The 12,086-nt window shown below is 31.8% G+C and overlaps 1 protein-coding gene across 1 annotated transcript; it reads left to right on the top strand.

The window, feature by feature from the left end:
• Window positions 1-1,877: 1,877 nt before the first annotated feature.
• LOC141708129 (mitochondrial fission protein ELM1) lies at window positions 1,878-11,884 on the top strand. The gene is made up of 10 exons (XM_074511611.1): window positions 1,878-2,174; window positions 5,670-5,905; window positions 6,850-6,946; window positions 9,116-9,265; window positions 9,376-9,502; window positions 10,000-10,112; window positions 10,407-10,470; window positions 10,572-10,665; window positions 10,756-10,864; window positions 11,415-11,884. Exons 1-10 carry the CDS (start codon window positions 1,962-1,964, stop codon window positions 11,514-11,516), a joined length of 1,305 nt encoding a protein of 434 aa, XP_074367712.1. The 5' UTR covers window positions 1,878-1,961; the 3' UTR covers window positions 11,517-11,884.
• The last annotated feature ends 202 nt before the right edge of the window (window positions 11,885-12,086 follow it).

Here is a 12,086-nt window from a genome sequence, read left to right as displayed (position 1 = left end):
GCGTTTTGTCATATTTATAGTGTTTTACCTATTTTCAAAACATTACATGATACTTTATATTAAATAGACATTTTGGGCTATAATTTCGAGAAAATGACATTGAGGTTCATTTGTCTCAAACTACTAGCATTTGGGACATTTTATCGAAAAATCGTGTACGAAAGAGACTATATAATTGGGAGAGAGTTTCTATTAAGGGCATGTTTGGCTCTAACTTATAAGTCGACTTATGACTTATAAACCCGTAACAACTTATCGATGAGTGTTTGTCGACCCAACTTATAAGTTGAATTTGCAATTTATAAACCGATAAGTTGAATGTTAGTAATGACGTAATTTTTCTCGACTTAATTTATCTTTTTTACTTATTTTTTTAACTTTGGTTTTAAAATATATGTTTTAAAATATTTTTATATTTTAAAATTCATAAATTAAGATAATTATATTTAATAATTATTTATTGTAGTTCATTTAAGTAAAAAAATTAGAGAATTTACCAAAGATACTAACTTTTATAAGTTTTTTTGCGATTTTACTATATTCTGATTTTTTTTACAAAAATACGGAATAAAACAAAATCAACCAGATATATAACTAGTTGAATAATTTTTTTTTGGTTGATTTGAGGTTACATGTAGCTGCACAAACTTGTCAAATATTACATGCAGTTGATTTCAGTTGCCAAAAAACCATATATTTGCAATTTTTTTTTGAAAAATAGTATTTTTGCAAATTAAAAAGTATTTTTGCAATTTTTTTTTAAAACAAATGACAGTATTTTTACAAAAATGTTTTTAGACTTGGGTATTTTTCAAAAAAACCCCAAAAAATTATGACTTGTAAGTAATATTATCGAAACATTAATATAACTTATAATTAATAATCTACTTATCACTTATAAGTTTTTATTTATTTTAAATCTTAAATTATTTATTATAAAATTTGTCAAACGGACCCTAGAGATACGAATTTTATGTAAATATGATAAAATTGGGCGGAGGTTGTAAGCTTAGGCAGAGTATATTAATATAAATTAAAATATAAGTTTTTTAGGTAAAAAAATTATGAAATATATGAAAAATATATATTAAATCTCAATTCTATATAATATAATGAAATCAAATAATATTTTTAAAATAAATATGCATATATTTATTATAATTTTACATATATTTATAACAAATATTAAAATTTAATTATATATTTATTTATGTTGTATACTTCGTGTCGTGTCGTGTACTCGAAAGTTAGACACAAAACCGACATTAAATCTTGACCGTGTACTTTCGTTTTCGTATATTTCGTGTCGTGTACTAAAAATGTAAACACGAACACTAAATTTTCGTGTCGTTTCGTGTCGTGTAAGTCGTGTCGTGTCCAAAATTGCTGGGTCTAGTCTAAAGATGTTAATTTGGGCATTTTTTTCAGTATCTTCTACTCCCTCAATCCCTTTGAATAGTTTACATTTATAAGGAAGTGTCCGGCACGCATTTCAAGGTGCATAAAAAGTATAGTTATATAACTTATTTTTACAATTTTCTTTTTCTGAATAAAAGTTGAATGTTTTAATTTTTATTTAGAAAAACAAAATTGTAAAAAAAAAATTACAGAATTACAGAAACAAAATGTAAACAATTGAAAAGGACGTAGGGAGTAGTTTATTTATACTTAACAAGCAAGATAACAATAAATTTTTACTTTATAAAATTATAATAATATAGAAATTATTACATAACACTATTGAAATTGATTTTTTTAATGATCGAAGTCGGAATAAAAAAATAATGATTGTAAAATGGTTATGAATTTTAAAAAAAATAATTAAATAATTGAGGTTTTAAAACGTAAAATAGAAAATAGAAAGAGCAGATGCGTATTGCTTTGGGAGAAAGAAAAGAAAAGAAAAAAAAGTGTAACGGAGCAGTTGAGGGTTTTAAAAAAGTGTTGATTTGAGTAGAGTTATGTTTGATACACAAACACAATCGATGGTGAAGCCAATTAGACTACCGGAACCGCCGGGAAGTCCGCCGAAAGGCGTGCCGGACATATTTGAAGGCGGCGTGTACAGTATCATCCGTCGAGCTGTTATTATTGGCAACGGTTTTCAATCTTCTGAGAATCAGAGTATTGGTTTGGTTCGAGCTTTAGGCCTTTCCGAGAAGCAAGTTTTATATGTTAGTTCTCTTCTTCTCCCTAAATTATTCTTTTCTATCTATGTTTCTCTATTTCAATTATGTTTGGTTTCTACGATTAATTGTCCGAAATTTTTTTAGTTTGTTACAGTCTATATTTCTAGCCTTCTAGGAATGATACTTAAGTTAGCCATGTGATCTATAGCATAATAATAACTTGTTTTGATTTTTAGGATACGTTAAGAATATTTGTAGCCTTTCAAGTTGCTAGTTTGCGATTTGGTTGGCATGTGGCATGACGGACTTATAGCGGCTATCTAGTATGATTATTTAGCCTCCCAACAAGATTTGAAGCACCGTTGTGTCCGAGATGACAAGTACATATGTTTAAGGGCTCTGTCCGTGATTCCCAGATCATTGAGAAACCTATCTACGTCCCTCTAAACAGAGCCGTGCCTGAGGGTGTGCGCCTGAGGGTGTGCGAGGTGTTCGACGGAACAGGCCCTTAATCATTCTAGGGCACATTTTTTTATGTAGGTGTATATATAGTTAAAATTCAAAAAATAGTAAAAAATTTAGAATTATAATTTTTACTGTTAAAAAGTGTAAATGAAAAGAAAAACGTTTGAGATATAGTATTATACACGTACATAATTTTGATTGCTTTCTTGAATAAGTCAAATAAAATTTAGAAACAATAATATATAAAATCATATTAATAGAAATAAATACCTATATCAAAAATTGTTATCAGTGCCCTCCTTACGCTTCCAACAAGATAAACTCCCCATTTAAGTACCAATTTCTGATTTCATTAAAATTAGTAATTTAGCTATGTATACTAGCAACTTTTTTTTCTCCCTTAACCGATCATTCAAGTTATAATTATATTTTAAATATAAAATAAATAAAAGAATGGATTTATACAAATTTAAATAATGTACATTTAAATTTAAATTTACATATATAATTTTTTATTTTTAGATAAATTTCCAATTTCTAAAATTTAAAAATGCTACGGATTTAATAAGTTATTAGCCCTACATGTAAACCTATAAATAAATACCTTTTATTCCCTCTTTACAGAATGTATGTAAACTAGTTATTAACATATATTAAAAATCTTCAGTTTTCTTTTCCATAACTATAAAAAAATATCACTTGCTTTATAATTCAATTTCGTATATCTGGATTAGAAGGAGAGAATTGGGGGGGGGATTAAGTGGACTAGCTGATTTGAAGGCAAGGCAGGTAAATAATCGTTTCGTAAGCGTTTTGATAGGGAATTTAATCTTTTAACTGAATCTTGATTTTCTCCGCGGACTTAGAACTTTTGTTTAGAGAAGTTGCAGTTAATATGTTGACTTCTTAGTCGTATAAATTGAGAATTGAGAATTTTTAGAATCTACATTAGTTTTTCTTTGAATGGGTTCATTTTTGCCTTAAAGTCGTCTTTATTTTATTTGTTATATAGTTGTAATTAATATATGTGTGTGCGTGTGTCAAGAAAAATGTATAATTAAAACTATTTGTTGATGAAAATTTGTAATTTCTTAATTGTCCTTGAAAAATGTCATAATAATAAAAAATATTACACGCAACGCAAATACATTTTCCCTAAAAGGAATAAAAAAATAATTAATCACCATTCTAAGGAATTATCAAAAAAAGTGTACCGGAGCCTTGAGTGCTTGATGATGATTGGTATAAAATTAGGAAAATAACCAGAACATATTTTTTTTATGATAGAGTAGCACCAAGGTGCTCGCCTCATTTATATCGTCGCCTCGCAGTTTTGCACACCGCGGTAGGATGAAAATTTCCTCAAGACTTTTTCTGCTTAGCTGGCCCATACTTAGCAAAGACATAACAAACTATCCTCTAAATAATTAGCTAAAAAGAACACTATAATCTAGATGTTGCAACAAAGCCAAGGAATAATTAGATGATTCAGATTTCATCCTAAATCAAGTCGTAGCAACCATGTTATGGCATTGCTCAGCCACAAAGCAAGCTCGCTTATGTAGAACAAGCCATACTAAGGCTCTGACAAAGTCATGCTATTGGCAACTTAAAATGACCGTCTTAAAAAACCGCATTATATGGTAAACTTTGCTGTGCCCTTTCTGCACTGCTAGCCCAATCTTATGGCACGCAAGAAGTTTAATACTATCCTAAGCAGGATATAGCATTGCTTGGCCACAACAGCAGCTAGCGTACCTAGAACAAGCATTACCAAGACCCTCTAAATTCATGCTAGTGGCATGGCCAAGAGATGACAATACCCTAACATACCACATTTTGCGGACAATGACCTTTTCTAGAACCGATGCCTAGTGTGAAACAATACTATCTTTTTCTGTAGAAGCCCTATTGCCACATTGACACATATTACCTATCGTGCAATTTAACCACCTTTTGCAGAAAAAACTTGAAAATAATACTTGTTTTAACCTTCGACCAAAAGGCTAAAACAGGACTTTAGGGATCACGGCAACTGGTTCTAGAAATTGAAGATAATTGTCATGGAGATTAGAAATTGTTTTACTAATAGTGTAAAACCAGCGAAGGCCAGTTAGTGTTTATTTAGAACGCATGTTTCTAGGATTTTATTCGGTAGCCCACTAGGGTTGTCTTCTCAGTGCTAATAGTTTTTTTGTACTTAATCTTTATTCAGCTTTGATACACAGAATTATTTTCTCTGAATTGGTTCTGAATTTGTAGGGATTTGAACTTGGGGTAGTGATATGTGTTGCAATTGAATATTTCTAGTGTTTGTTTTATCTTTTTCTTTTGTCTACCGTCACTACATTACTTGTGAAGATTGTTTCTCAGTTAGTAGGTTCCTTTGTGAAGTTGGCTATCTGCCATGAACATTTTTTTAACTAATCTTGTCAGATGTTGATAATGTATCAGATTATTATTTACTATGTAAATTCATTTATATGTATAACTACACCCGTGTGTTTTTCTTTGGTAATGGGAAGCGGGTAAATCAATATATAATTTATATGCATTTGAGATGAGTATTTACTGTTTAAAGAGAATCAGGGGAGCTTTATGGATATATCATTTTAAATTGAGAAGTGAGAATCAGAATATGAGGGGCTAGAGTGTTATATGGTTGTATCTTCACTCCTTTTTTTTGGCTAATTAATGCGCGCGCACACACACACCAGGATTTGAACTCTTGACCCTCCGCAAGTGGGACAAGAGTTCAACAACTGCACCAACCCTTTGTTGGCGTATCTTCGCTCCTTTGTTATCAGTTGCTACTTGTTTACTTGAATATTTCTTTTAGTTCAACATTAAAAAAATTATTAATAAAATTTTTATTTCAGAAAAATTATTGGGATCTGATGGGTTACTAATCTTTTCAGACCTTTTGTTTTCATGGATTTTCTCTTTTGGGGTTTGCATAGAAAAACCTGTTTATCTATGAAATTTGTTAAAAGAATCTAGTGTCAACTGTGACTTATTCTGTTGCTTGTGTCTTGCTTGATCAACTTTTATAGACCCTATTTACATCTCATGCAGCGGGTTACTAGACCAAGTGGAGGAATTAATGAATGGTTACACTGGCTTCCACTTTCTATCCACAAAGCAGTATATTACATTATTAGGCAGCTCTTTCGATATTCCAAGGTTATCTCAAGGCGCCGAGGGGATATACTGCCTTTACCTACAGAAAATGGTGGCCTTGGTGGTTTATCATCTATTTTAGAAGCTGATGTGAAAAGCATAGTAACTATGGCTCAAGAAACTTCTGAGAAGTACGTTGATCTCCTATACTTATTCATATATGTTAATGTCAGTTCCCTTTACCCTTGGGCTTACGGTAATAAATATAATGGTCAACTTGATATCCCATACCACCATTTACTCAAGTATTTGTTAGTGTGAAGTGAGGGAAACTTGATAAAGCTTTTTTAAGGCAATCAGTTCAGAATTAACCCTTTGGGGCTTTTGCTTTTCTCATCTATTCAGGAAAAATATACAAATTTCTTGGAAAAGGAATGCCATTTCTCATATGAAGAACTAATATATCTACATTATCTTGCTCTTCAGAATTTATTTAACAAGTAATGATGCATAACAAGAAGTATTACTCTGAACATGATATCTATTAACCTATACTGCCTATTTTCCGCCACATCATCCCATAAGAACATCCTGCTTTTTCATAGTACTCTTATTGATGCTCTGGTAATAATAGTGAAAATTAATATTTCTTTCAAATGAATATGAGTTATTGTTGGATTAATTTTCTCCAATTTGAATGCTTAGTCTGACTATGTGGATTATATTTTGATTGAGATAGAATACATATTTAGCTAATATAATTGGTCAGATATGATGATCTTTTGCGAATAGAATTTTAAATGGTACAATAAAACATTTGGGTTAAATAATTGTATCTTAAAAATAATATTTTGTTAGTATATTAAAGCAGTTGTAAATTTAGGAACCTATATTTTTTTTTGTAACTGGACTAAACATGCATTGCTAATCGATAATTTCCTGTATACTGAATTGTTTTACTTTTATCAAAATATAGGCCCGTGCCTTGGAAGGGCTCCAAACGGATTTTTATTTATTATTATTTTTTATATTCTAAATGCTATATAAGTGGTTTGTTTATTACTGATCTGCATTCCCTTTTATATGTTTTACCAAGTCCCTTTGATGTGGAAATGACCGTTGTTGCCTGTTTCAGGGATGGTCCTTTGTTGATTGTTGCATGTGGCCGAGATACCATTTCAATTGCAAGCTCAATAAAAAAATTGGCATCTGAGAATGTATTTGTTGTTCAGGTTTGTTAGTTTAGTCTTGTTTTTGTACATCTGGTGCATTATTCTCCACTTTAGTTTCCCTTAGTTTTGCAGTGTAAGACGCTACTGAATTATCATTGGAAATCTCCAAATATGCTTGTATAACAATAGGCATTACTTCTGCTACTAGTTTAAAACAGGGATTGGATACATTTTTTTAAAGTTCTTTGAAGCTGTAGAGTGGAGGAGTATTCATTTGCTTCACATCAGAGATGGAGCCAGGCAATTGGACTTGCCAGGGCGAATTTTTTTTGACAACTTACTCCATAATGCTACTAAACTATAGATATTTTAGTGTATATAGAGACACACACACATACACACTAGTAAAAATTACAATATTTATACATATGATAACTTTCTTTATTTATAGTTTTTCTTTAAAAAGACCATCAATTCTATCAAAAAACTGAAAAAATACACAATATAATACTTAAAGGGGACAAATACTAAAGAAATAAAAAAAAATAGAAAAATTATGTACTACTTTAACAAATATTACATGACTGTTCAGGACTTCGGGGCACGCGGTCTCCCCACATGTGTCCCTCTCCCCTCTGCCCCTGATTTACATTATATATACACATTTATATCAATATTTGAATATTTGTGAAAGTTAGTAAAAGTCCCTCTTGGTCTCATTTACGGGACCCAACACCAAAGTGTAAATGAGACCAAGAGGGACTTTTACTAACTTTAGATAATGTCTCATTTATCACTACACATACATCCCTAATTGTTTATTTGAGCTAAACATCGATTATCAGCTGCATCTTCTCATTTATTTATTCCTCCTCTGTTTTATTTTCTGTTGGGACTATAGTTATTTTGTGGACTAAATTGCGCTTAATATATCGGCATTATAATTATTTTGCACTTTAATGTCCAAAAAAAAATGTAAGCAATTGCATAACCAAGTTTACAATTTTAAAGCAGTTAGGGGCTCCGAGCAACTGCCGTTATGAAATGATTAATGGCGTCGGTTTATTGTTATTACAGTATTGAAACTTGGACATGAAAGTATTTTTTTTATTCTTTTATATATATTGAAGAAAATAGGAACTCTGGAGAGACGAAAACATTTTAAATGTTGATTTTCAGTACATTGTAAAAATAATAGAGAAAATCTTGATTTAAAAACTTAATTAACTGAAGTCAATTTGCGGGTGTGTAAAAATAAGTTCAACTTGGATTCCTTATCAAGTTAGGGTCAATGCAGCACTTCAATTGTCTGTCCCTCCTATCACCAAAGTCAATCCATATATAGTTTTTATTACTATATGTATGTATAATTTCTGTTAGTTAAAAAGATTGATCTTTTTGACAGATATCATAGTTCAAGATTAGACAAAACTACCATGACATATAATGTAGGTATGGGTTGTGCATATTTAAATAATCTGATATTTTGATAAAGTTTAATGCTTGGTGTGTCACGTGTGTGTTTATTTTCTGTTCAAGATTCAGGCTTGTTTTTTTGGCTGAAATATGGAACAATCCATACTCCAATAGTAGCTTCCCAGAAGCCATTGATTCTGGTAAAGGGTCATCTCCATCAACTGAAATATGTAAATCACTTTGTTTAGAATAAAGTTGAACTCTTCATTTCAAACTTGAGAAAACAATATGCAAACTCTCTTAGGTTTCAAATCTCCCCATTCACACAAACCAATTATCGTACAAGCAAATGGACATATAAATTAGCATCCTCTTAATTGTAGTTTAGGGGTGTGATAAATTTCTCCAAAGAGAATTACACATATGCAACCTGCATTGACCATTTTACCCTAGAAAATGTTTCATTTATAATTTAATGGCAGTTCTTCGAAGCCCCTAAACTGTTTAAAAAGGTTAAACGTAGCCATACAATTGGCTACTATTTTGTTCCGGCCATTGAAATGTAAAATAATTAAATTACAGGTACGCAAAGTGTAATTTTATCTTATTCTGTGCGTGTAGCAAGTTTTATATTAATATTTTCGATTGTATAGTAATTTCCTGCTTAGCTGATACAGTTTTTATGAATGCTTTCGTGACACTCGGCTACTTGTTGCAATTAAGTGAAGTTACTTTTTATATATGCACTGTTTTTATAGTTCCTCCACCTGGAGGAATGTCATAAATTTTATACATTTACTCTTTTTGTTTCAGATTCAGCATCCAAGGTCACACCTGAATAGGTTCGACCTTGTCATCACCCCACAGCATGACTACTACCCTTTGACTCCAAGTGCACAGGAGCAGGTTCCCAAATTTCTCCGGAGGTGGATAACTCCACGTGAACCTCCTGATAGTCATGTGGTATAAATTCTCGATACGAACACTAGTGTACTTCCGTAATACTGGTTTTGATGTCTTTTACCTAGTTGCATGCCACTAATTACTACTGTTACCTGTTATTCGTGGCACAGGTCCTCACTGTAGGAGCTCTTCATCTAGTTGATTTTTCTGCTCTCCGAAGTGCAGCTATTACGTGGCATGATGAGTTTGCACCCTTGCCGAAGCCCTTACTGGTGGTGAACATTGGAGGACCTACACGTAATCATTTTTGACAATATATAAGAAAATTATATATCTTTTAATTTTCTACTGTATGATAAAAAAATAAAAACAGAGACAAAACAGTCCTAAAAAGAAAAATGAAAACCATAAATAAGCTTATCAAATAATTAAACATAACCTATAAAGTTTATTATCTTTGTGGTGCCAAAAGTTGTGCTGAAAGTTTGAAATTCTATCAGTTCAAACCAGAAACTAATTGGGTTATGTAAACTCATTGGGTATTTAAATGAGCTGAGGGAGTACCAGGGTATCAGCATCTATATATGAATTGGTGGAATACTGTCTTTCCATATGAAATTAGCATTATCGTTTTTCAGATGTATTTCAGGTTAAATCCAAATAAAGTCTAATAGTGAATGCCATACATGGTTTTCCTGTTTGCCTTTGTCAAATAAATAATATTTTATACCAGTCCGGATGCTACTGGTTGAAAGAGAAATGTATATAATCAATTGTTTCCTAATTTGATGTAGGCTTCTGTAAATACGGGACGGATCTTGCTAAACAGTTAGTCGCATCTCTCCGTAATGTTCTTGTCAGTTGTGGAAGTGTAAGAATTTCTTTCTCAAGGAGAACACCTGAAAAGGTACTTATAAAATGTACAGTTTGTTGGCATAAATTTCTGTGAATGTTGTATTAAGGAATAGGACGTCTTCATATTTATTGGTAAATAACAGTTGCTACAACCTACCACATGCCATATGCTTGTTTTTTTAGTCTGAAATCTTCAATTCAGCTTCCACTTGAAAAAAATTTTATAATCTGCCTTTACACTTGATATTCTAATTTCCAATCACTTTGCATACAGATAGATTTTAGGACTTTTTTTTTCTGTGTGTATTTGTGCTAAACTTAAAGTATCTGGGTTTATTTTAAACAGGTTTCTAACTTCATAGTCAAAGAATTAGGAAATCATCCAAAAGTTTTTATATGGGATAGTGAAGGTAAATCTTTATGGAGACTGTAACTATTTAAGTAAATATTTAAGGACCAGATCTGCGATGCTGATTGATGTATGATGCATTACTGTTTAATATAATTTCAGAATCGAATCCACACATGGGCCATCTAGCATGGGCTGATGCTTTTGTCGTCACTGCGGATTCAGTCAGTATGTTGAGTGAGACATGTAGCACGGGGTATGCTTCATGAACTTTGATGTCATATAAAAATCAATATATTCACACAAAAATAAGTTAAGATATAGCTCCGTGCTTGGATTTTTGCAGTAAGCCCGTCTACGTCGTGGGTAGTGAGCGTTGTACTTGGAAGTACGCAGACTTCCACAAAACAATCAGGAAGCGAGGTTTTGTTCGGCCATTTACGGGTCTTGAGGATGTAAGTACATTTAGAACATTGCTAACATGTAAAACAGATAGCCTATATCTTTATATTTTCTGCCTTTTGTGTTCTATTTGTATCTTATTATGAAGACTAAGAGAAAGATTAGCCTAAAGCTTTTTGATAAACTGAACGTGTCTCTGTCTTTATGGTTGTTTCATAAATTATAAGGAGGATTTATGTCCAGAGGTTGAACAAGCAACTTAGGGAATTAGTCTATTTTAATTGTTCACTATCGTATTATTGGTCTCTTGACATTTGCGGGTGACAAAAACTTATTTTAAATATTGAGAGGATAATAGAATCTTTCTTGTTCTGATTGTCTCATCTATTTTTTATGTTTCAGCAATAATATTTATTTTCAGTAATTTGAGTTGATTTCCTTCACCTGGCAATGTCTTGAATGTGTGTTAAAATTTCTGATCCATAACTTCTGGTTAGAATGCACATATATTCTTGATGGCACTTAGTAAAGTTGATTTTTAGGTTACTAATCATTGATCATTAAATCTTCCTTTAATTAATTTTATTATTCTTTTAAATGTAGATTTCAGAAAGTTGGAGCTATCCACCGCTCAATGACACTGCAGAAGCAGCAAATCGAGTGCATGAGGCAATTGCACAACGAGGGTGGAGATTGCGCCCGTAGAAAGACTTCTAGTCACACTGTTGTTGTCTATTACTTAGGTTACAAACTTTTTCTCGGAGTTGAGGTCCCCAGAGAATCGGGCCGGTTGAAGTTGTGCTGGAGTACTAATGATCATATGGAGTTTGGTTAAGCATTGGTTGTTTATAAATTTTCCCATATGAATTTTGAAATCTACAGAATAAAGGAATAGACTAGCAGATTTTTGCTTGCAAAATAGAGAGGTACATATACATATATACATTATTTATAACATTTTTTCCCGTGATTCCTGAAAAGCAGTATTTGGAGACCAATACATTTTGTAATCTACCGTGTAAATGTGGGGTTTTAATGTGCTGTAGTAAATATGTTTGCAGATTCACCTTGTATCCATTGATTCATGCCATTGATTCGTGCCTTTACTATGTTTCAACTTCAGACATGATTCTACTATCGTACTGTTATTTCTGGACAATGGACAATCTAACAATAGAATTACAGAAAGGGGGTTGAATGTTTTTTTGGTTTCTTTTGGAAATTAAGAAAACTCTTTATTAAAATATATCTGCGTTTGAATATGCAAGTGTGCGG

The sequence above is a fragment of the Apium graveolens genome, chromosome 2 (assembly GCF_009905375.1).
Source record: "Apium graveolens cultivar Ventura chromosome 2, ASM990537v1, whole genome shotgun sequence".
In the NCBI taxonomy this organism is placed as follows: domain Eukaryota; kingdom Viridiplantae; phylum Streptophyta; class Magnoliopsida; order Apiales; family Apiaceae; genus Apium; species Apium graveolens.
This window is presented reverse-complemented; position numbering and strand designations above follow the sequence as displayed.

Bases quoted from the DNA above. Each gene is read 5' to 3' on its own strand.
- LOC141708129 (XM_074511611.1), top strand. From the start codon at position 1,962: ATGTTTGATACACAAACACAATCGATGGTGAAGCCAATTAGACTACCG. The intron at 5,906-6,849 runs GTACGTTGATCT...TGCCTGTTTCAG, and splicing joins GCTCAAGAAACTTCTGAGAA to GGATGGTCCTTTGTTGATTG. The intron at 9,503-9,999 runs GTAATCATTTTT...AATTTGATGTAG, and splicing joins GAACATTGGAGGACCTACAC to GCTTCTGTAAATACGGGACG.